Source organism: Echinops telfairi, unplaced genomic scaffold (genome assembly GCF_000313985.2).
Source record: "Echinops telfairi isolate 266 unplaced genomic scaffold, ASM31398v2 ScPeMD7_60;HRSCAF=208, whole genome shotgun sequence".
NCBI classification, from domain to species: Eukaryota; Metazoa; Chordata; class Mammalia; order Afrosoricida; family Tenrecidae; genus Echinops; species Echinops telfairi.
In genome coordinates, this window is record NW_022103958.1 from 24,358,937 (window position 1) to 24,385,647 (window position 26,711).

At 36.0% G+C, this 26,711-nt stretch overlaps 1 protein-coding gene across 1 annotated transcript in view; it reads left to right on the forward strand.

Moving 5' to 3' along the window:
- Positions 1 to 22,209, forward strand: part of KIF18A (kinesin family member 18A) — a 97,779-nt gene extending 75,570 nt beyond the window's left edge. Inside the window, exons 14-17 of the mRNA XM_004708255.2 lie at positions 11,927 to 12,374; positions 13,106 to 13,198; positions 18,890 to 18,999; positions 21,738 to 22,209. Of these exons, the coding sequence (XP_004708312.1) occupies positions 11,927 to 12,374; positions 13,106 to 13,198; positions 18,890 to 18,999; positions 21,738 to 21,820 (734 nt within the window). The 3' untranslated portion in view covers positions 21,821 to 22,209. The remainder of the gene's footprint in view (positions 1 to 11,926; positions 12,375 to 13,105; positions 13,199 to 18,889; positions 19,000 to 21,737) is intronic.
- Positions 22,210 to 26,711: the final 4,502 nt, after the last annotated feature.

A 26,711-nucleotide genomic window follows, 5' to 3' on the forward strand; every position in this document is an offset into this window, starting at 1 on the left:
ACCCTTTTGGTCCATTTACCATCATTATCTTATTTTGTTGTATTTTATTATTGCCATTTGATCATTTTCCTCAAAAGTATAAATTCTTGCTATTGGTGTAGAAGATGGCAGGTGTTCAGTGAATACTGGATTGATGAACAGTGAGTTCTTTTTATGCGGATGCAGTCTTACATTGTTACTCTTTTTTCATAACAGTACAAATTTTTTCCTCATAAATAACTTAGAGACACTGATCATGAGTTAAACATAGTACTTTTCTTATAAATAGATTGACATGATATTTATTATTATTTGGCTGTGAATTTAACAGTAACTGACGGCCAGAGTAAAAGCCATTTCAGGACATAAGAAACGCAGTACATATACAATATGATGCGGAGATATTAGAGGTAATCTAGAGATAAACTTATTAGGTGTTAGTTATTATAATATCACCCACTGCCTCATCTACTCAAGTATATAAAGTACTGGGTTCAAGACTTGAAATAATTAAATCCAAATGAGTCTACCATATCACAATGGATTTTTTAGTCTCCTCATCCTCTTGCCACCACTTTATGTGTCAGTTTGTCATACTGTGATGGTCTGCATGCGAGCTGATGCTGGAACATATGCCACTAGTATTTCAAATACTACCAGCCTCGTCTGGACGTCATTTGACGTCCAGATTAAGAAAAGACTGGGAAGAATAAATAAGCTGTCCTGTCCTGAGGGATGAACCACTTGAAAACCTTGTGGATAACAGTGGAACGATGTCAGCTACAATCCCAGAAGATGAGCCCCTCAGGGTGGAAGGCACTCAGAATATGACTGGGGAAGAAGCTGCCTCTTCAAAATGGAGTCGACCATGATGACATGTATGGAGTAAAGTTTTCAGTACCTCCATGTGCTGGAGAGGCACAACTCAAAATCAAAAGAAAGAACTGCCAACAACCCTTGGTAATTGGAACATAGAATGCACAAAGTATGGAGCTAGGAAAACTGAAAGTTGTCAAAAATAAAATGGAACCAATAAAAATCTATATCGTAGACATTAGTGAGCCGAAATAACCTTGTATTAGCCATTTTGAGTTAGTCATATGGTATACTATGCTGATAGTGATAAAATCAAGGAAGATCGCACAGAATTCATAAAAAGAATATTTCAAGATACAGCTTAAAAGACAGTGCTGTCTGTGGTAGGAATGCTCAGCACAAAATTGATGCACCAGTCACTAAAATAAGTGATGAAGAACTTAATGAGTTTTACCAATTTCTACAGTCTGAAGTTAATCGAACGTTCAGTCAAAATACAGTGATACTGGCCAACACATATTTTGATGCCTCAAATGTTAGACCTGTTCCTGGGTATATTTGACCTGTTGGTTCCAAAGAAAGCACCAGTTTTCCCCACACCTCCTAAGTTTTTGAGATACAGAATATATGCCATATACAACTATTCATACTCTCACCCATAAAAAATCTATTGTAATGTTGTGATGATCCCCCGAACCATAAAATTTTCTTTGATACTTCATAACTGTAATTTTGCTACTGTTATGAATCAGGCGACCCCTGTGAAAGTCATTCAACCCCCCAAGGGGTCACAACCCACAGGTTGAGAACCACTGCCATAGGAGAAGATCCATTCTTTCCCATAGGGTCATTATGAGTCTTGATAGACTGACTTGATAGAGAGTTTGGTATCATAAAGAGGATCTGTTGGAGTTTGAACTCCTTTATTAAGATTAAAATGTACCAATCTTATCATAAGATGGCACATTTTCTCCACTTGTACAGAAAAAAATTTTTTGCACATTATGTGATATTTATTTACATGTAATATCCAAAATAGACTGTTTTATAACTGATAGCAGGCGACCAGTAGATGTCTAAGTCTGAGAAGGGTCAGGGGAAAACAGGAAATGACTGCTAATGATACAGGGATTTGGGGTGGGGGGGGCGGTGAAAGTATTCCAGAATTAGTGGTGGTATTGCCACTATGGCTACAGTTCTTTTTTTTTTTTTATCATTTTATTAGGGGCTCATACAACTCTTATCATAATTCATACACACATCAATTGTGTAAAGGGCATTTGTACATTCATTGCCCTCATCATTCTCAAAACATTTTCTCTCCACTTAAACCCCCGGCATTAGGTCCTCGTTTTTCTCCCCCCTCCCTCGTGAGCCCTTGATAGTTTATAAATTGCTATTTTGTCATATCTTGCCCTGTCCGACGTCTGCCTTCACCCACTTTTCTGTTGTCCGTCCCCCAGGGAGGAGGTCACATATAGTTCCTTGTAATCAGTTCCCTCTTTCCTACCCACTCTCCCTCTACCCTCCATTTAGCCTCACCTATGAAATATTGACATATATATTAAAATGTGTTCTGAAATGTTTAAATGCATAATATAAAGAAGAAAAAAATTAGATCTTTAAAATATTTATGGAAATTATATTAAGTCTTATATTTTCAACACTCTGAAGTGCTTGCATAGTGTGCCTTTTCAGTTTTCTGTTTTATTTATTTTCTGCTCTTTTCAAGCTTCATTCTGGCTCTCTGCAGTGTCCAACTTGTCGTCTCTGTAAATGTTGTGCAGCCTCCCCTACCAAAAAGAAAACTCGCTGCCATCTAATTGACTCTAGCTCATTATGACCCTGTAAGACAGAACAGAACTTCCCCTTGGGTTTCTAAACCTTTATATGTTTTAAAGGCTGCAGAGTGACTGGTGGATTCAAACCGCTGACCTTAATATTGACAACTCAATGCATAACCAACCATATACAGCATTACTTGGAAGTCCCTTAGTACCTAATTCTTCCTAAAATACTTTTTACCTTTTTTGTCCTATCTTGTAATTTGTGGGTCTGAATTCTTCTCATTTAAAACTAGGAGGATAATATGGTGTAAGTTAAAAGCTGAAAATAATGGAATCCAATATGCAATAAGCCAGAGGCTGATTACATGGGATAGATCTTTCTGAATCAGCACCACAAATAGCTCTAGGAACAGTCCTAACAACCAAGACACCAAGAAAAATATTTTTGATTGGGCTGCATAATTACTTGTAAATATAATGTGAAAGTTTGAAAAGAGGAAGGGTCAGTCGTAATTAGAAAAGAGGTAACAGGAAAAAAAATGGAGATCACATAATTGCAAGACCAACAACTTCTTTACAAATACCATTTTTCAACAGTATAAACAGTGATTACACACATGGACCTCAACCGATGGGATACACAGAAGTCAAATTGACTTGTCTATAAGAAAAGATGATGGAGAAGCTCAATATCCTCAGGTAAAACAAGGCCTGCATCCAACTATGAAGCAGCCCATCAATTGCTCTTAGGTAAGTTGAAGGTACTGTTTAAGAAAATTAAAATTAGTCCATAAGATCCAAAATACAACACTGAGTTTATCTCAGCTGTTTTTGAGACCATCAAATAGATTTGACTCATTGAATGCTAATGACAGAAGAATTGACAAATTGTGCAGTAACTTCAAGAACATCATACATGAAAAAAACAAAAAATCATTTAAAAAGAAAGAAAAGACCAAAGTGCATGTCAGAAGAAACTCTGAAACTTGTTGAATGTAGCATACTAGCTAAAGTGAAAAGAAGAAATGATGAAGTAAAAGAACTGAATAGGAAAATTCAAAGGATACCTCTGGAAGACAAAACAAAATAATATAGTGAAATAAGCAAAGACCTCGCAATAACCACTGAGTATATCTCAGTCTCAAAGAACAGGAACCAGTGGCGTTGAAGGGATGTTTAAGCTGCACTGAAAGCATCAGCCAAAACCAAGGTTCCAGGAATTGATGGAATACCCATTGGAAGATGATGAATCCCCCACATATCTATGCCAGGAAATTTGGAAGACAAGTACTTGGCCAACTGACTAGAATACCGTATTTGTTCCCTTCCAAAGACAGGTGACACAACAGAATGCTCACTTAAATAAATGCAAGTACGGTTTCCTTAGGAGCATCCAACAGTGGTTGCAGCAGTACATTGACAAGGAGGCTGCCACCAGTTCAGGAAGAGGACATGAAACAGGAAGTATATCATTGCTGATGACAGGTGGATCTTCACTGAAAGCACAATACCAGATAGATGTTTACTTGTGTTTTATTAACTACATAAAGGTATTTGTGTGCATTGTAGCAAATCATGGATAACTTTGAGAATAATGAGAATTCCAGAACACTACAATGATCTCTGTACATGGATCAGAACTTGTACATGCAAATAGCACAAGGGAATAATACCGCATAGTTTAAAATACCAGGAAACGTGTGTATCAGGACTGTAGCCTCTCACCGTATTCAATCTGTAGGCTGAGCAAATCATCGGAGAAGCTGGATTATATGAATTATGTATGTGGCATCGGCATTGGAGGGAGGTTTCTTAACAACTTGCGATACGCAGATGCTACAACTTTGCTTGCTCAAAGTGAAGAGCACTTGAAGCACTTGTTGAAGATCAATGCTTGGAACCTTCCATATGGATTACAACGCAATGTAAAGAAAGCCAAAACCCTCACAACTGGATCAATAGGTAATATGATAAATGGAGAAAAGATTGAAGTTGTCAGGGATTTTATCTTGCTCGAGTCCACCCACAATCAATTGTATGGAAGCAGCAGTCAAGACATGAAAAGAAGTGTTGAAGTGGCTCACGATGAGTTGTAACCACAACAGTGTCACAGCCCCTCTTGTGTAGCACCAGTATTGCTAAGGTGTTTCATGGACCATGGTCATTCATGCTCTGAAAGTTTCCAACTATGTGATCCGTTGCTTTCCATTTTGTTGGGCCTTTTAATGGCCTTATAATCTGCTTACAAGCTCTTTGTCCCTTCTACTCCGTGAACCCAGAAACTAAGGAATCAAGTTAGATAACAATATTCTCAGGTCAAATCAAGTGGAAGTATACAGTTGGCCCAAGCCTGCTCTGGAAAGTTACTGTACACCCTTTTCCTCTATTGGAAAAGTACAGTAAACCTTTTTTGAAGGCATAGACCTATATTCAGTAGCCATATTCTATTTAAACTGTACAGAAACCTAGTCAAATCTCCATTTGATGCACATGTAATCACTCTATTACGTAATAAGCCAAAGAAAAATAATTATTTATTTTATAATATTGTGTGTGTATAAAATTATAGTTAAAGTGAAATGTCAATTGTGGTATTTTTACTTACAAGGAAATTCTTTATTTTGGTGGAGTTTAAATATATCCAACTTAATCCATCATGGATTCAGTGTTGAATTTTTATTTAAACCTTTAAATTTCACCCTTTCTTAGTAACCTAGTCAGCCTAAAGATTCCTGAATTGACTCAGATTTCTGCCTTCTTATTATTCTGTATTTAATAGTTGGCAAAATAAGAAAGAAAAGGAAAGATAGAACTTCTAGTATATAGATGTATAGCTTTTGTATATGAATATAAGATATACATTTAATGGTTTTGTATATAGGTGTAATATATATATATAGCATCTCTTTTTGCAGACCTCATAAAAATGAATATATTTTAATAAACATGTGTCCATGTCTTTCCTTCCTTTAATGGTACCACTTCAGATGAGCAAAATTTTGTCTAAGATTATATAATTATTATATTGCTGTTCTTTTCTTGGACAAAATTTTCCCCAGACTGAGCATATAACAATTTGATGTTAGGTGTATGTTTAGATTATCCCAGAGAACTGCTGGATATTTCTTCAGTAGGAAGACCCACTTTTCCATGCTCTCTAAAAGGAGCTCATACGGAATTCACCCGTGCGAGTTTACTGCTATAGAGCTTGCCTGCCTGTACATATGTGCAAGTAAAATAGTGACAGGCTAATCCTTTTCCCTTGAGACCTTATTTTCCATTAGATACAAAATTGTATTGTTGTAAAATTTACATTTTGAAATAACATTCAAAGGTATCTGCTTTAACAATATCTTTGGCTTATTGCATTTTATCATTGGGCTTGCTAAATTAAATGTCTGATGTCCTAAAGTGAGATTCTTACATATATAGATTGCTGTAGCAGTAACTGTAGTTATTGACAGAATACTGAGACATAGTTTAAAGCTTTGCCTATGAGAGGAGTAGTGCTACCAGTTGAAGAAGTCCATGTGCGTTTCCATTCCCTTTCCTTTAGCTTCACTGTTTGATAGATATCATCTGATCCTAGAAAATTCCCTGTCTGTGAAAGAGTACTGTAGTTTCCTTGTTTTCTGAGGGGTATTAATATCCACACTACTGAAGTGAATTGCCCAAGGTCACTCATTGAGTCAGTTCTGGAGCCAGAAATAGAATCCAAGTCTCCTGACTCCCAATTCAGTTCTCTATCCTCGATATAGTTTTCTATCCTCTATACCCCTGCTGCCTCTCGTGGGAAAAGAAGTTAATCTTCTAGCTATTAATAGCCACCAAATTGGTGGTAGCAGCACAGTGCAGAAAAGTAACTGTCTTTACACTGCAGCATTAGTATAAAAATATCTGGTAATGGAAAATTTGACAAATGTCATGTTAAAGGGAGTGGAAAATTATTTTAAGATCTGGATCTCATTTATCTAGTTCTCAGAAAATTAAAATTCTTTACTAGAACAGGAATCATGTTTTTCTTCCTGTTTTTAAATTGTATTTCCTAGAGGGTAATTGTCAACCTAGCCATAGCAGAGCCTATTGTCAACTAACATAAGAAGAATGATGCATGTACTATTGGCAATTGCGATTCTAATTTGATTGAAAGCTTAAATTGCTTTGTGGAAATTCTTAACTTGGTGAGTTGTATTCAGCTTTGAGTTGTATTCACTTAATATTATATAGGAAATCAAATATGAGGAGACTTTTAAGAATTCATGGAAAAAATGGCTTAAGAGATAATAGAATTTTCCCACAAAAAAAAAATGAAGCCTCCTTACACAGTATCATTTGGGAATTTTTCTTCATGATTACAAAACTGGCAAAAATATACGTTATAATTCCTTCCCTAGACAACACATTGCAAGCAACGACACGTAATGGCAGACACTGCAAAGTTCACCAGAAGGAAATAGACCAGGAAAAAATAATTTAAAATGCAAGATAAGTACATTATTCAGTTTCTTATGTGAAAAGTAAAATCACTTTCTGCAGTAGGAAAAGGTGTTGGAGAAGCATATCTGATAGTGTAGGAGCACACACTTCCTTTTAAACAAGACAATTTGCCCCTTACTTTTGGACTAGAAACTATTAAAGATATGGATATTCTTTTTAAAGATTACTAAAAGTTTTTATTCAAAAGAATAATATAATTATGTTTAATTATAATTTAAAAGTGAAAGAATTGGTGGAAGTTGCAGAATGCAGGGGAAAGTGTACAAATCTAGTCATTTGAGACCCAGTTGATTGAGAAAGTAATGGCAAAAGGGTAATTAAAATTAAAGAGTGCGTACTGTAAGACTAGGGTGCCAACTATGATTCCTTCAGGAAATCTGTGTATTTATTAGGCAGCAGAAGAGCTAATATTTAAGGTAACAATTTGTGCGCATTTCATTTCCTACTAGTAGCAGTCCCAACGTAACAACATCGTCCCACTTCTCCCAGAGTGTTCCGTTTCCATTCATGCCCTTCCACCTTCTGAATTTTGTTTTGGCAAATACCTTTTAGTCTCATAGGGCTAATATTTTTTGAAATATTTCTCACAATTCTTCGTGTTCACAGTATAGGCCTATATGTTGCTTGGCTAAAAAAGTACCCTCAGTGGTTTTATTTTTGTTTTTAAGGTTTTAAATTTTGTCCTACAAGTTTCTCCCACACTGTCTAGAACCACCTATTGTGGTCCCAAACAGAGCTGTCTGTAGTAGTGATTGGACAGCATCTCGGTTTCTGAGCTCAATATTGCAGAATGAGGCTCACATGGTTCATTAGTCCTTTGAGCTAATTGCCTGCTTGAGTCTTTGATTTTCTTCACTCTTCTTTGCTCCAGACCAGGAAAGAATAGTTGTGTGGCCACTCACAAGCTTTTAAAAACCTCAGTTGCTACTCACCAAAGTAGGATGTAGGCTTTGTGAATTATATAGTTGGCCTAGATGTCTCCCAGGAACTAAGTCCCAAGTTCCTAAGCCCATTGACTCATTTCTATAAAGTGATCATGGATAAGTTTTCATAACGTTGCCTTCTATATGCTTTTCTATGTACTGGGAAATAGTATTTGCAGCACTTAGAAATAGCCTGTGCCAAACCTCTGTATGAACTAAAAAGACGAACTCATTGCCATTGAGTTGATACAGACTCTTAGCAACCCTATCAGATAGGATAGAACTTCTCCTGTGAGTTTTTAAGACTGTAATTGTTGACAGAATAAGAAAGCCCTATCTTTGTCCTGCAGAGTGACTGGTGGTTTCAAACTTCAGGCCTTGCAGTTCGCAGCCCAATATATAACCACTACGTTCCAGGACTCCTAAACCTGCCTATACTCACAGTATAGTCCCATTTGCCTTTCCATACTTGTTCAGCTTACATGTCTACTTATGTATCTACTCCCAAATATTATTGTTTTTATTGTTATTGCATGACTGAATATGTAATAGTGTTTACCTTTGTTTCTTTTAGGGTTTATATACCTTTCAGTGTCTTCCTTTGCCTTGGTCATATCGGCCTAACCTCCCTCTTATTGTATATAGCCTTTCTCTTCACCTGTGTCTACTCTCTAGTTAGTGATTTCCCTCCTTTAGCTACTCATCCTTGGTCATTATCAGTTCTTTTGTGATAGATTTATTTCAGTCAGCACGGTATCCTCTAGGTTCACTTACGTTATGAGGTGTTTCGCAGATTCAGTTCTTCGTTAGCATTGCTGTTTCATTTTATATATGTGCCATAGTTTGTTTAGACGTTCCTCTGTGGATGGTTACTTAGGTTGTGCTGTTGTGAATAATGTAATGATGAACGTGAATGCATTCATCTGTTGTGTCACAGCTCTTATTTCTAGGACACATGCCTTGTGGTGGAATTACTGGATCAAATGGTATTACTATTTCCAGCTTGTTAAGAAAGTACCATACCATTTTCCACAGTGGTTGTACCATCTTACACCCCGACCAGCAGTGCATAGGCATTTCAATTTCTTCGCAAACTCTCCAGCAATTGTTGATTTCTGTCTAATTGAACTTTGTGATTACTGCTGGAGTGAAATGACATCATTGTTGTTTTGATTTGCGTAGTGGTTACACATTGGGCTGTGATCAACAAGGTCAGCAGTTTGAAACTACCAGCCTGCAGGAAAAAGACAGGCTTTCTGCTCCTACAACCATGTGAAAACTCACATGGGCAGTCTACCTTGTCCTGCAGGGCCACTGAGCCTGCATCAGCTCGATGGCAGTGAGTCTGGTTTTTTGGCTTGAACAGTTAACCGGGAATTTATCTGGTTGGGGGGGGGGGTTAGCATAACAATGAAAACTGGTTTCCTCTTACTGCACTCGCAGGTATGAGGGGTAGGATTCAACAATGCTTGATTTGGGGGGGGGGGGAGGGGGCACAGTTAGATCCATTAACACCAACATTGTCGTTGTCTGCTAATAGCCATCTTGTTCTATTGTTAGGTGCCATTGAATTGGCTCTGAGTCATAGTGGCCCTATGTACAACAGCATGAAATACTGTCCAATCCTGTACCATCCTCAGCGGTTATGTTTGAACCCATTGTCCCAACCACAGTATCAGTCCACCTTTTTCTAAGGTCTTCCTGTCTTTGATGACTCTCCACCTTAACAAACAGGACGTCCTTTTCTAGGAACTGGTCTCTCCTGAAAAAGGCTTGCTCTCTTCACTTCTAAGGAACATTCTGGTTGTACTTCCTCCAAGACAGACTTGTTTATTCTTTTGGTACTCCATGGTACTTTCAATATTCTTGGCCAACACCATGAATAAAGGCATCCATTCTCTGGTCTTTCTTATTCATTGTCCAGCTTTCACATGCATATGAGGTGATTGAAAATATTTCATCTTGGATCAAGTATGCCTTAGTCCTAGTGGGTATGAAATCGTATCTCATTGTCTTTTTGATTTGTATTTTCCTAATGATTAATGATGTTGAGCATCTTTTTGTGTGCTTATTGGCCATTTGTATATTTTCTTTGAGAACATGTCTATTCAAGTTTTTGCCCTTATTATTTTATTTTTACCTGAATTTGCCTTTTTGCTATTGAATTTTTCCAGGTTTTTTCATTCATAACTCACCACTTCTTATCGGGCAGTGTAGGACAGCAACATAAGAGTCCAAGGCTGTAACTTTTCACAGAAGCACATGGCCACGTCTTTCTCTCTCAAAGAGACCAGTGAGTTCAAACTGCTGGCTTTTTGCTTAGTAGCCAAATGCTTTAACCTTGGAACCTTCAGTATTACATCAGAAGTCCTCCAAAGGCCAGGATCTCCACGGCCAGGTCCAAGCAGAGAGCGGGAGGACGAGGAGAGAGCGTATCTTCTGTATTTCTAACCGGGAACTTATCTTTATGTTTGTTGGCCTCCTGAAGATCTTAACTGGTGAAATGTCTATTTGTGCTCTCTGCCCATTTTTTCACTGGACTGTCTTTTTTGTTAATATGGTGTTGACATTTTTTATAAATTTTAGCTATTAGTCTTGTCAAATATACCATTCCTTAAATGTTTTTTCAGTCTGTAGATTCGTCTTTACTCAGAAGTCTTAATGCAACTATGTGTGTCATTTTTAGGAGGTCCCATCTAGTTTATCTTTGGCTGTTCGTGCATTTTTAGTTAGTTTCATAAGCTGTGTATGTTCCTCAGACTAAGGTTCCTTCATTTGCCCGGCTGGTGCTATAGATTTAAGTATTGGGCTGCTGACAGAATGTCTGGTAATTTGAAATCCACCAGCTGCTAGGCAAGAGAAAGCTAGAACTGTCTCATCCCTTATTACAGTCTCGGAAACCCTGTGAAAGCCACTATGTATTGGAATCATCTAAAAGGTAGTGGGAAAGTTTGACCCTCCTTTTTTTTTTTAACTGATCTTTATAGTTTTCGATTTTCAATCCATCCTGAGTAGTTTGGTGTATGTTGTGAAGTGTGGATTCGGTTTCATTTTTCTGCAAATGGACATCCAGCTCTGCCAACACTGTTTGTTGAATAGACCCTCTTTTTCCATCTAATGGACTTCTGCTCATTATCAAGTATCAGCTGTCCGTAAGGGGATTGATTTACTTCTGGTATCTCAAGCTGCAGGAGTTGTAAGATTGAGCTGGGAATAGAGATCACGAAACTTAGTGATAGCACTTGACATCTGGGAGAACTGCACTTGTAGAGTGGTGAAGAGTCCAAGTTAAAGTACTCAGAGGTTTTCAAAGAGAAGTGAAATTACGGTGTATTGATTTAATTTTGATATTAAATTATTTGTAAACCTGTAAATTACATATCATTTAGAAGAGAGATTAAGGAACTAGATTGCCTGATGAGCAATCATACCTGAGAAAGTAACAGAATTCTTTCATTCACTTGGGATTTTACTGGTCACTGCCATTTCTAGTCATTCAGATTAACAAATAGGTGATAATTTACAATTCAGCAAGTTAATTGGGCGCCTATAAAATGTTGCATATTTTCCTTTATTATCTTAAACCCAAATCAAATATGATAGTTAAGAAATTGCATGTGAATTTTGCTCTAATTGGTTGGAAATTTGTTTTCATGATTACCTGGTAGCTCAAGAAAGCTTTATCTTTAAATTAATATTGATTTTAGCAATGTCTTGTGTTATATAATCCTTTACAAGTGTTTTAATAGTACTTAAAGTTATACAGTCCCTTTTCCCTTTCATTCAAATTTCCTTTCAGTCATATCAATTGATAAAAATATTCTTCATTATTAGTGAATTTTTGTTTAGTTTTTAAGTGATTGATTATTAGAAAACTACTTCCTCCCCATTGTTGATCTTCTTTTTTTAATTTTGTCAACACAGGCACTTCTTCAAGTGAATCTAAGCCACTTAAAATTCCTCCACAAAAACGAACTCGGAGAAAACTGATGTCTTCTCCTTTGGAAGCAAAAATTATCCCAAAATCTGTACTGTCTAAAAATACTCAATTCAATGATTCTTTCAACAAAGAACTTCAGCCTATTGTATATACTCCAGAGGACTGTAGAAAAGCTTTACAAACTCCATCTACAGGGACCTTAATAAAACCATCTTCACATAGTCTGAGTTCTCAAGCAATAAACTCAAATATAAACAGTAATAATTCTATGAAAATGTTGTGCGAAGTAGATACTCCTGTTGATAGGCTTCCAGAATGTGAGCATAAGGATTTGGACTGCACGTTTACTATATGTGAGGACATCAAAAGCGTCAAGAATGAATTGCCTGAAAAAGGGTCACTACCAAACTATAACAACGGCATTTTACAAAGGTACAGGAAACCAATTTCTCAATTTTATTCTTTTTTTAGCACAGCCTTCGAATGTTTCCTTCTTTTGCTTCCTTAGATAGGAAGAGTTCATGGACAAATTAGAGGATAATGGGATTTTTCTACAAACTTGTTATGCCCCCTAAGTATGCTGTCTTGATGACAAAACAGTCAATGTGTAAATTTCTTAAATTTGGTGTCTTAAGTCTATTAACCCTTATAAATGTTCAGAGAGACCTGGCCTGCATATTTTTAGTATGTTCTTAACAAACCAAAGTTAAATAATATAAGTCATCATCAAAGGATTGTTATATTTATTCTTTAATGTCTTCACTGGAGAGAATGCCACAGTTTGCATTGATGTTCCACATACGTCATTTTACTCTAAAATAATCATATATCTAAGGTAAGGTTGACTTCCTGTCACCCAAATGAACATATTCTCATTTCATTTGTATAATCACACCGAATCTTAAACAAAAAGTGGAATAAACTACGATCGCTATTGTATACTGCTAGAAAAACAAATCTTATGATAGCAACACTATTAGACTATTATATAAAAATAGATGAAAGAAACCTGGTTTAAGTGAGGAAAGTATTAGATGTAAAAGGGTTTTTCTTTCTCTATGAATACCAAATTGGTTTTCTAAATTATAAATAGAGCTGCCTTATTTGTTCTCTACAGTGTAAATCCAAGGGTTTTTTTTTTAACTGTTATTATTATTATCCAGGCTTGACCCTTCCTCACTCTCAACAAAACCGAGCACAGTGCCATCCTACATGACAATGACTGCTGCTGCCAAAAGGAAACGGAAACTGACAAGGTATGATGAAGCGAACCAGATCACTACGTGTATTTATGGAAGGTGATCTTTGTGCTTTGATTCCTATGGCTTTTAAATTTTTACCTATAATTAGACTATCAATTCATATCTCAGAGTACATGTGGTAAACTAATCTGAAGGATGCACTGGATTTGTATTATCAACAGGAGTTACTATTTGATAAAAGCCCAGGTATAACACTTGATATTTACATAAAGTATTTCATATTTCAGTTTATTAAAAATAAATTAAAAAGTCTCAGCCTTTTAAAATGTCGCTGAGCTTTAACTTTTCTTCTGGTAACAAAAGTTTTTATTCCTTTGGTTGTATTTCCTCTTAGACATTACTAAATTTCTTTAGCAAGAATTAAATTATTTCGATGAATTTTAGAATATGACAAAAATGTAAGTAAAGGAACTACCCTTCTCAACTGTGATACTATAGCTTGTTTTAGACCAAGCCTTGCTTTCGACCAGTTCACAAGGCAGCTATAGGATACCACTACTTCAAGGTACTGCAGGGGGAAAAAACAGCCAGAACTTAAAAGACAAAAATTCTAGAGAAACAGAAAACATACTATAGGATGCTGGGCTGCCTCTCATATATTTTTAGGGTTTTTTCAATTCATGCCAAAGAGCAGAAAATGAAAGCCTAGAGTTAACAGCAGTCTCAACCAGGAACAACTAGGAAACAGAAGCATTCTGGACAGCTTTTTCCCTCATGACATATGCCATGGTCTTTCTTGGAGAGGCCAAGAAATCAAGCTTGATTTAAGTGCTATGTAGCTAAAGTATCAAGCAGAGTTTTGGCATTCTCGTAGAGCTGTTACGTATTTGGTGTTCAGTAGCCACAATGGAAGTGGAGTTCTATTAAATATTACAACATTTCACTATGCTCCAGAGATAGAACAGCTAGAAATAGAACAATTTTCAAATGTCACAACTCAGTTTTAGGCCATCTCAATCCCAGATTGGATCATGGTGGTTTCTCTCTATTCTGCCTGCTAGGCGAGAATTAAATCTTCCCTGGAGGAATATTTATTGAGCTTCTACTGCTTATCATATCTGCTGGTTAGTGCTTACTACAAACTTACCAAATATGCCAGAAGACAAGACCAGAACTAATCAAAATTCAAGAAAAAAGAACAAACAAATTAGTGAACCAATGATCAATAAGTGATACAGATACTCAATAATTAGATAGGGATTTAAAAATTTTAACTAACTTAAGTGAGAGCTAAGTGTTAATATAATTTCAATAAAGAACTGAATTCTACAAAAAGTATAAAATTGGACACTTTAAAACTGAAAATAAAACGTAGGATTTGCTAAATTAAGACAATAAATTTAACATATTAGACTAGCAGAAGCTAGCCTAATAGAAAATATCAAAATTGAAGCACAGAAAAATAAGAAGATGGAAGATACAAAGTAGAAAAGGTAGGAGAAAGTTAGGATATGATTAAAAAGATCGAATAATTTTCCTTTTAATTCCCATAAGGAGACAAAGAGTTTTCCCAAAACTGTCAGGGAAAAAAAAAACACTGTAACCTATAAGCATGACTAATTCAAAAGAAGCATACCATAGGACATCATAGTAAAACAGCTTTAAATAAAAGGCAAAGTAAATACCAAGCTATGTCACTTGAAGTCGTAATATATGTATATTCAAATATAAAATTGATCTGACTTGTTATACCCCCTTTTTCTTGGCCAAGAGTAGAAGACCTTAAGGTAATATTAATGTTTGAATGTCTCCTTTCTTTCCACCTGTTATAATTTGGGCTAGAGGAAAAAAATTAACAAGTAGCCTACTTATTTGTGCCACAAAAAAGTATCTTTGAGGTTAATTTAGGATTTATTCTTGTCCTTCCCAAACTGTAGTAGAGTTTTGGATCCCTCTTTACTGTACATGACATTGAAACTTTGTTTCGCTAAGGCACAAATTTGAGTTGTCCAAAAATGCTCTTAAGTGAGAATGAGTCACTTAAGTCATGATCCTGAGTAACCACCATCATCTACATAATCTGTTTTGTTACTACTAAGCTCCATTGTATCATTCTTTCTATGAATTAATGTTTGTGCATTTTCTAGTCCTGCGCTAGTAGCATGTTCTGTTAGCTACAGTGTGACAATAACAGTATTTCCAAAGTTAGCACTGTCATTGTCAAAATCAAAATGAATTTTTTTTTAATTTCTCATATGAAATGGAGTTCGTATTTGGAGTAGGTTTAAATAAGTTAAAGGGCTTCCATACAAGCACCTAGTATTGGGAAATAACATTAAAGGGCATGTGAAAAATGTAACTTGATTTCTCCTACCCTGTTAATTGCTCTATTACATTCCCTCTGGTAGCAGTAATTAGATCCTGCCATTAAATAAGGTTAAAAGAGATTAATGCTAGAAATGTACATAATTACTTTTTTGTTAATCTTTTTCTCTAATTAAGTCTACATGCACTTGAGAGTAATAAATTTTGTTATTTTCCACTTATCAACTTCTTGTGCATATTTGCACATGTATATATTATAACATTTTATAAAATAAGGAAGGTTCTTGTGTATGTTTATTTTACATCATTTTTTTCCTCTGAAAAATACTAGAGTTCAAAATCACTAGTTATCAAAAAACTACCACACTAAAATTTTAGTTGCTCATATTTTAAGTACTGATTTAAATTTTACTGAGTTTTGCATGTAACTAATTAAACTTTTTTATTTAGTTAGTCTACAAAATATACAAATACATATAAACTTTACTCATGAGTTATCTTAATTAAAGGGAGAGGTTTTTGTTTATTTTTATATATATCCATGCTTTTTTTGGTTGCTTGCTGGGTTCTTAGTCTCTTTAGTCATTGTTGATTAGTTAATTTCTTAGCAGCCCAAAATGGTCTCACTTTCCATACATTGTTTTGTTGTTGTTGTGAAAGTTGCCTAATAATTCCACCTAGAGATTATTTCAGCAAGGAAAATGAAATGCATTTTATGTTATAGTAGACACATTTTTACCTAAGTGAGGGAACATAAAGTTAATTATTAACCTTTAATAATGGTTACAGAAAAGTTTTTCTAGCACAATTGGAAGATCGTTTACCTGTGTTTTCAATTTTGTTCTTTGAAGTAATTTGATTTTTCTCTTATCAGCGTTCCGTCTTTTTATTTTATGATTAATATTTCTGAGTTTTGTTATATTTTATGTAAATCCTACATGTGGGTATATTTGACTTTACCATATAACTGACTTGATTATGATTGAATTATATTGCAATGAATATGAACTATATTAACATCATTTTTGTAAAAGTATACTGTATAAGGCATCATCAGAACAAAAAATCTTGCCATAGTGAATGAGGGGGAGTGCAGAGTGAAGATCCAAAGCCCATTAGTAGGCCACTGGAGATCCCCTGGCACAGGGGTCTCGGGGAGGAAATGAGCCAGTCAGGGTGCGATGTAGCAACGATGACAAATACAACTTTCCTCTAGTTCCTAAATCGTCCACCCCACCCACCCCCATCATGATCCAAATTCTACCTTGCAAGTCTGGCTAGACTAGAGCATGTACACTGGTACAGATAGGAACTGGAAACAGAAAATTCGGACCAGTAGTGTGAGTGGCGATACTGGGAGCGTAGAGGGAGAGTGGATTGGAAAGGGGAAACAAGGATCTACATGTGACCTCCTCCCTGGCGGGCGGACAACAGAAAAGTGAGTGAAGGGAGACGTCGGACAGGGCAAGATACGACAAAATAATAATTTATAAATTATCAAGGGCTCGTGAGGGAGGGGGGAGCGGGGAGGGAGGGAAAAAAATGACCTGATGCCCAGGGCTTAAGTGGAGAGCAAATGTTTTGAGAATGATGAGGGCAATGAATGTACAAATGTGCTTTACACAATTGATGTATGTCTGGATTGTGATAAGAGTTGTATGATCCCCTAATAAAATGATTTTTTAAAAGTATACTGTTAGTGAAAAGAAATGTTATAAAACTAGCCATAATTAAAAAGTCATATTATAAAATAATAAAGACAACTATAAGATAATTTGTAGGGGAAACCGCATTTATCAAAAGAATCCAATGGCATTAATCTTTATACTTTAATCACCAGTTTGGTCACCAAATAGCCACAAAGGAAGTAATTGTTTTCTTCTAGAACTCTCATTCACACTCACTTTCTCACTTACTCACTCACTCTCTTACTCACTGTAGGGCAAAATAAAGCTACCTCTGTGTTTCCCAGTCTGTAACTGTTTATAGATAGACAGCCTCATTGTTCATCTGCAGAGAGGCTAGTGGATTCAAACTCCTTGCCTTGCGACTAGCAGCCCAACTCATAACCAGGGCTTTGCAAATTTTGCAAAGCACAATTAACCTCCCACCACGCCATCAGGCCTGATTTAGAACACTAGTTAGTACCATCTTATTACCATTTTAGGTAGAGATTGTTTGCATTCTTGAGCATACTAGATACAATCAATCATTGGCCACAATGAACACCATACTCACTTATCTTAGGTGCCCTGTAAAATTTACAGTAGCTGATTTATTTTTCCCTGACTTCAGTGTGCTTATCCTTGACTTTTTTTCTTTTCCATCAAACTGACTCTCTGACTTGAACGTCAATAGTCTATCTTTGAGCCAAGACCATGAACTGAAAATACCCTTTACATATCCAACACTGTTTATCACATATTTCATAATTTACCACATGCTTGTTAATACCAGAAGAGCAAGTTGTTGCTATAAAATGGAAGCCATCAATTGTTAATCTAATTGACAGTCAAATTAACATTAACTTGGTTAAATGATAGATAATATCACTATTAGCCAGAAATATCTCAATAATAATAATATTTGACTATAAGAGAGGAAGTGTGTCCATCCCTCTTGCCACAATCAGGAAGGATTGCTGTTTTTCAGGATCCAAATCATACTCATCTACAGAAGCCACCATTTCATCCCCTAAACCCAAGAATCCAGAGCTCCTTATAGATTTAAAGCCTGTGGCTCTATTTTATATCGTTTTGTGAGTTTGTCATATTTTACCCATCCCCAGGCAATATCTGTTAGGTTTTCAGGGCTGAAGTTTTTGTTCCTTACTCATTGTGTATCTTTTAACACTAGGCCATAATAGATATTTAATACTATATTGATATAGTATGTGAGCTCTGAGTTCGAAATTTTGCAAGTTAACCATGTGAGGCTGAACAAAATTTTGAAGACAGAACATATGAAAATATCTCATTCTTTTCAGATTCTGCATAGCACAGTTACCATGTTTTGATTTTAGAACAAGGTTTCAAAGCAACCACACTGTATATCTCCTAGATTAGGGTACATATTCCAGATTTATAACCTGTTTGATTGTTCACCTCTTGTGAGTGTGCTATTTATTTCTATACTGTGAATAACAGAGCTAATTATAGTCCAGCAGTGCACTTTGGAAATGTTCTGCTGCAGAATTGCTAACATAACCTCTATAATCATAATGCCTAGGTTGAATAAATAATAGATTCATACACGGGTAGATTTTATATATTTGCATATGTGTGTTCTCGGAGCCCTGGTGGCATTACACATATTTTATATGCTTTTTGTATTTTCTTAAATTAATTTTTGTTGCAAGGTCTAACTGAAATGGTTTTTTTTTAATATGCTTTGTTCAAATAACTATTTTTTCCCTTCCAGCTCTGAGTCAAATACTTCTTTAACCGCTTCAGTAAATTCGGGACTTGCCAAGCGTGTCCGACAAGACAGTTCAAGTGATAAGCACTTACAAGAGAATAAAGCAACAATGGGTATTTCTCAGATCTTACTTTGATATTTAATAAATAGACAGTTTAACATCTATATAGTACTATGTTTTCCAAAAGCATCTTCTTTTATGACCTACTCGTTATACTCAACTTCTTTATTATATAGTAGAACAAGTGTTAGTATCCACAAGTTACTTAAACACATAAAGGAACTTTAGCTACAAAATGTAAATCATTTCCAAGATCACGCCAGTATTTTATGTTCTGACCGTAGCTCAGAACTGGATCTCCCAGCTTCGTTTTCTAGACCCTTTTTATTATCCTACAAAGGAGCTTCAACCATTTTATGGAAAACTCCCAGTATCTTTTCATTTCATTTTTGCACACACTCTTTAAAGCCCCCATATTTACTGTCTCGTAGTAGAAGTGGTGAATAATTGAATAATTAGATATATGTATCATTTAAAATAAGGTTAGTCATTAAGTATGTTTCGGCAGTACGCTATGTTAAATTGAAATTTTTTTCTCTCCTATAATTCTTAATAATTGGCATTCTGGCTCATTTGTGCAATTACTCAGAGGTTCCAGTTTCTTTACCTAAGCACCACTATATTGTAACTTCTACCGGCAAGTTAAAAAATATACTAAGGCTAGCTACATTATCTCAGACACATAGAAATTTAACATGAGTGTCCTTTGGGGGGAGGAATTTTTTTTCCAGTGGAACTTTAAAGTAATAAGTATTTCTAAAAGGAAATGTGTTACTTTTGTTTCTGTCAATAGAATTTCATTAGCATAATTATCACATTTCAGTAACTGTACTCCAAATTATATTTTTATTTGAGTTCAATGGAAATAGCTTTCATACAAATTAAGAAATCAAATAATATCAAATAAGCACTAGGAAAAGTAAATTTACAGAAATTATTTGGTGTGGCATGCCATATTAAATATTTAGTAATTATCTGTCTGTGAGGAGCCTTGGTGATATAATGGTTACATATTGGCCTACTAACCACAAGATCAGCCGTTTGAAACCACCAGCCCCTCTGTGGGAGAAAGACAAGGCTTTCTACTCCTGTTGTAAGAGTTACAGTCTTGGGAACCAAAAGGGCAGTTCTACCCTGTCGTATAATGGGGTCACCATGAGTCAGAATTGACTCAGTGACAGTGAGTTTGGTTTAATGAATATAATTAGTTACTGTACTATCCCCTTATTATCCTGAAATGTTGATAGAAAATTTATAATTCTGTAGCAAAATAATTAATTTGTGGAAACTTTCACCTCATGTTGATTTCATAGTATAAATTCCAGGTAGTTCCAGTTTACACATGTCCAAGTTACAGGCAACTCCCACTTACCCTACAGTGCAGGCCTTTGAACTGCCACTATCATGTTCACCAAAGCAAAGCAAGAATAGACCCCAGAGTATTTTACCATTTGGATGATTCGTCACAGTCCCCAGAATGGGAAAAATTCGTGCTCAGAATCCTGGAACGGGACACCCCGACAAAGTACAGTGAGCCCAGTCGAGACTGATGAGTGTGATTAGGTTACTGGCAGTACAGTGCAGGGCCTCCAGATTGTGGGTTCTGTGGTTGTCGTGTTTGAGTAAATTCCCTCTCCCTCTGAAATAATCCCCTCTACTCACCCGCTGCATGTATAGCTTTAAAAGCATTGGAAAGGCTACAAGCATTACCTTGCGTTAACATAAAAAAGTTAACACTAGGTTAAAAGATTACCTGAAGAGATAATAGAGGACTTAGAGGTGCTAGATTGTTAGAAAAGACAATATATTGTGTACATAGATACGCAGATGAAAATACCATAAAACCTATCACGAATTATTTTCAAAAGTAGGACAATTAGCACTGTTATCCTTAGAATATATTCAACTGAGTTCTCTCTCTGACAGTGTAGAATTAAAACAACACCACCGTCAACTGAAAAGAAGGTGATTTATCTTAGTGAGCATTTAGAGAAATAATAATGTCAAGAGAATAAATGTCTTTAAAATTAAAACCTGTGACCAAAAAAAGTAGGTAAAAGGTTGGACCAGAGGTCGGCAAACTTTTGAGGTGGAAGAGCTAATCATGTCCCTCAAAACAATTAAAAATTTTTATTTGCTTCCGATCCCTGTGTACATTCCAAAAGAGCCACGTAAGGCTCTCGAGCTGCGATGTGCTGGCCCTTATGTTACACTAATCTAGTAGGTTGGCACCCTATTTTCTTGAGTAAAAAAATCGTTATGAAGGTTGATGAAGATTCGGAAGAATAGATAGAACACATTTGGGAGGTAGCCATGAAAATAAAAAGGTGAGAAAAGAAAAAAGGTGTTATGGGATAAGGAGCATCACTTGAAATAGTAGATTTAAACGGTACTTCAAATTTTAAGAAATTATATAAGTTTAAAATCTTTGGGGAAAAGCTCTGATGAATAAAAAAATTGATTATGAAAGAAAAGGAACAAATGTTTCTGTAAATACTCTTTCAGTAGTCAGGAGGCCTGAAAGCTATAGTTTAGTTTATTGATTGACTTCACTGGCTATGTGTATGGGGTATATAAGAACTGAAACTAGTTTGCAGTGTGGAAGCTGAACTTGGCACAGTGCTTGTACAGCAGACAGTGATTTTTTGTTGTTGTTACTTTTAAATTCAAGAATAAATTCGTTTTGTAGGATTAAGTTTTTCAACAAATTTTAATATGTTAAATAAATAATGAAAATTCATTTTGAATTATACTATCGTCATATATATGTACCTTTGTTTTTTTTTCTAGAATATACAAAAAGAACCCATAAAATAAATTCAAGCTTGGTTAGAAGATTTGGAAGAAGCATTTCAAAAGGAAATCTAAGATAAATCACGTCAAAATCAAGAAAATGAAATTAATAGAATGATTTTTAAAGTGTTTATTGTCAGTTTTCAGAGATGTAAAATCTTGGAAAGAAGACCATCTGAAAACCTGTCAGTCACCAGAAAATGAATCTCTTCTGTGTTCTAAGCAAACAACATTTTTATAGATGGGTATATTTTGACTTTCTAAAATGTTTGCTATTCTTTAAATCTAAGTGAGCAATCTTTAAGGACATTTTAGAAAATGATATTTAAATTACCAATTTTTGTAAGGAAAATTTAGAAATGATGTCATTATGGCCCAAAGTGTATTTTATTATGTTTGTGTACATTATTTTAATCCTAAATATGATTTTCCTTTCCAAAAGTACTTTTATGTACAAATGTATTTGCCAATAAAGAAGTTGTAAATATCTTTTAAATAGTTGTTACAAATAAAATACTAATATTGTCTTTTGCTACTTGATATATTAAAGAATTAGACCTTAAGGTATTTGGTTTTCCTTTCTCTTTACTACTATTTAAGAAGCTCATATGATACTGGGTAAGCCAGAAATTCTCAACCTGTGGGTCACGACCCCTTTTGGGGTCGAACAACCCTTTCACAGGGGGTCACCTAAGACCATCAGAAAACACATATTTCCAATGGTCTTAGGAACCAAGACACCGCTATTCATCTCCAGGTAGGTTTGCCCACATACAGATACGTCCACATACAAGTACCCGGCATGAAGACTTCGCCAGACTACACCGTGCTTCAAGACAAAATTTCATTTACTTGTAATTAGAAATAAATATTTCACAATATATAATTACATATTGTTTTGTGATGAATCACTATGCTTTAATTATGTTCAATTTGTAACAATGAAAATACATCCTGTATATCATATTTACATTGCGATTCATAACAAAATTACAGATAGGAAGTAGCAACAAAAATAATTTTATGGTTGGGGGGGGCTCACCACAACATAAGGAACTGCATTAAAGAGTTGCATCATTAGGAAGGTTGAGAACCACTAGATTAAGCACATGGCTGTTAACTAAAAGATCAGCAGTTTAATCCCACCAGCCACCCTGTGGCAGATAGATGTGGCAATCAGTTCAATCTATAAAGACAATAGCCTAGGAAAACCCATGGGGAATTAGGATGAGTCAAAATCAATTGGACAGCACTGGATATTACCCCTATGTGGTCTAAACTTTTATATAAAACGTGAATTTTAGAGATTTCTATTTCAAATTAGACCAACAAATAGGTCCCCAGAATCAAGTCAGAAAACAATCCTTTGGTTTATTAGTGATAATTCAAAAATGGTTTTCTCATGCTTATTAACATGCTTATTAATACAAGAAGTAACTAGGGCTGTGACTTAATTATATATAGCCTTGATTTCCTGTCATATTTGGCTTGTTTAATTGCTAAATACAAGAGATATTTGTTTAAATCTACTTTAATTTTATGAAGCACCAGAACTTTACACCTAAGCAAATAACCAAGAGCCGTCAGTGAAAACATTAAAATCCTTCAGTCAAGTTTTCTCACGTAAGCAAGGCTCGGAGCATAGGAGATGAAATCATGGGTTTTGTTGCCCCATCCACCTTTGAAATGAATGATTCCTTTTTCACTGAAGTATATGGCATCAGTTTGAGAGGAAGTGACAATCACCCCCTTTGCCATAGGCCTTTCGATACAGAATCTGTTTCACAATCTCACCTCCATTACTTTCCATTTTAAGCAATTCTGTGCTGATCAAAAATGTTTTTAACCGCTTACTAAGTGGTAACAGGATTCGCGAGTAACCATACCCTCAAGGTTGTGTTGGTTCTTAATGGCATTTTAAAATTAAGTCATTTTTATTTTGGTAAAAATATGCATACAAAACTATAACAGTTAAATGTTTACATACGCAATCCACTTACACTTCAGGTTATACAAACATTTTCAGTACTCTTCCAAAATCTTTGCACCACCATTACCAAACAATTGCTGCGAAGTAAAAATTCCTTTTTACCCACCCCGGGTAACCAGTAACACAAGGGTAAATCACTAAGTATTGTTACTAGAGTTCCAGTTCATGCATGCACAGGTTGACCTCCACATGACATGTTTAAGTGTGTTCTTGCATCAACTGGTAGCTAGCTACCACCTGGAATGGGTCAACATTGAACAATTCTTTTTGGCACAATGACGATTCCATTGGATTTTTTGGCGTAAAATCCTTCAATAGTGAAACACAAGGCTTTACTTACTTTATAAGTTCTTTAAGCTGAAGAAATGTTAGGTGAGTTCCCTTCTGATTTTCTAACTCCCTGCCTTTGACCATTTCACTGTAATACTCCAGTCTTCTTGAGCCTCCTGCCTGCTGACATCATTTGTTCAACTGTTACTTCATTTCTTCCATCTGCTTTTCCCAGTCTCTGCCATCCATTTTGGTCTTCCCTTTCTTGATAATGACCTGTGTTGCTTTCTTCAAGTATGAGCTTGGTGTTATCCCACAACTCGACTTTACTCATTGTTCAGTTTGATCTCAAGATTTAGATGGCAGGTACTCAAAGTCATGCTTTGGTTCTCATGGACTTGTTTTAATTTTCCTCTTCATCTTGAACTTACATATGAGTAATTGATGTTCTATTTCCCAGTTGCCTCCTGATCTTGATCTAACATATTAAACTGCTCTATTACCCCTTTCCACAGATATTAGTCATTTTAATACTGTATTCTGTGCAGTGAGGTTTGCATATATGGTCTCCATATATGTTATTGAAAAAACAATCAGTAAGTCACTGGTCTTACAAAATTGTATCATACAAACACGTCATTTGTTACCAATGTCATGTTTTTCAACTATTGATCCTTTTTATTTCTTCCCAGCTTTCACATACATACATATATACATACACACAAGGGGCTTCAAAAATTTCTGGGGGAAAATTATCTTTTAATTCCATTTTTCCATGAACTTTGGAGCTCCTTTGTGGGTATGTGTATAATATTTGATTAAGGGGATATTAATGATTGAAAATCAGGAAATGTGTACTTCCGATTTGTATCCACCAAACTTACTCTATCTCTATGCTAAGCAAATAAATTGAGAATGGAGGAAGACTTCACAACTTGCGATACACATATGACACAACCTTGTTTGCTGAAAACAAGGAAGACGAGGCACTTGCTGATGATGACCAGGCCCCAGCCTTCAGTACAGATTGCATCTTAATGTCAAGAAAACAAGAAATCCTCGAAATGGTCAAAAGCAACATCAAAATAAATGGGGAAAAGATTGACGTTTTCAAGGATTTTACTTGGATCCACAATCAATAATACACATGGAAGCTCAGTGAGGAACCCGAGCAGCATATTGCACTAGACAGATCTGCCAGAAGAACAGGTTTGTCTTGGGAAAAGTTCGTGCTGAATGCTCCTTAGAAGCAAAGGCAGCAAAACTTCCTCCCATAAACTTTGCATATGTTATCAGGAGAGAAAGGGCATCATGCTTAGGAAAGTAGAGGGTCAGCATAAAGAGAGGAAGATCCTCAAAGAAATGGACTGGCTGGTTCCAATAATGGACTGAACCCCAAAATTGTGAGAATGACCACAGGTGAAAGGAATGTTTCATTTTGTTGTGCATGGAGTTTGCTGTACATTGGAACTAACTCAACAGCACCTAACAACAGCAGCAAATATATGTTTGACAATGTTTGTAATTGGACCACCTCCCATATGAATCTATGTGATGCATATGTTTATTCACTTCTACATGACTCCATCTGCAGAGAAACTACTCTGCAGTTCTAGCCAAGGTTGAACATGCGCACTCACTTTTTTAATATACTCCCTGATGCTACTTAAAAACTTCTAAGACTTGGCAGTCCATCCTGCAAAATTCCATGAGCTTTCCTTCATCCTTTTCCAGTAGCCGAATCAAAGACAAAAATTGTTATCAGGGGCCAGCATTAAGACCGCATCACTTGCCCTGACATCAAACGTATATAAAAAGCAATAGCAAACCAAATTCACTGCCATCAAGTCAATGTTGACTCAGCAACCCCTGTCGGTTTCTGAGACTAACTGCTTAGGAGAGTGGAAAGCCCAGGCTTTCTCCCATAAGAAGCAAAGCCAGGAGGAAATAAACTTGTCAAAAAGAAGTAAACAGAGGAAAAAAATAAAATGTCATTGGAAATTATAGCAACATAGCTCTGTGTGTGACCTGGCCATCTTTTTTTTTTTTAATGCTTTTAAAAAGATCATTTTATTAGGGGCACATACTCTTCATTCATCCATGCATACATCAATTGTGTAAAGCACATTTGTACATTCATTGCCCTCATCATTCTCAAAACATTTGCTCTCCACTTAAGCCCTAGGCATCAGCTCCTCATTTTTCCTCCTCCCCAATCCCTCATGAACCCTTAATAATTTATAAATTATTATTTTGTCATATCTTACACTGTCCGACGTCTCCCTTTACCCACTTTTCTGTTGTCCGTCCCTCAGGGAGAAGGTTATATGTAGGTCCTTGTAATCGGTTCCCCCTTTCCACACCACCCTCCCTCCACCCTCCCAGTATCCCCACTCACACCACTGTTCCTGAAGGGTTCATCCGCCCTGGATTCCCTTTGTTTTCAGTTCCTATCTGTACCAGTGTACATACTCTGGTCTAGCCAGATTTGTAAGGTAGAATTGGGATCATTAGTGGGGGGTGGAGGAAGCATTTAGGAACTAGAGGAAAGTTGTATGTCTCATTGTTGCTACATTGCACCCTGACTGGCTCATCTCTGCCCCGTGACCCTTCCATAAGGGGATGTCCAATTGCCTACAGATGGGCTTTTGGTCTCCACTCCTCACTCCCCCTCATTCACAATGATATGATTTTTGGTTCTGATGATACCT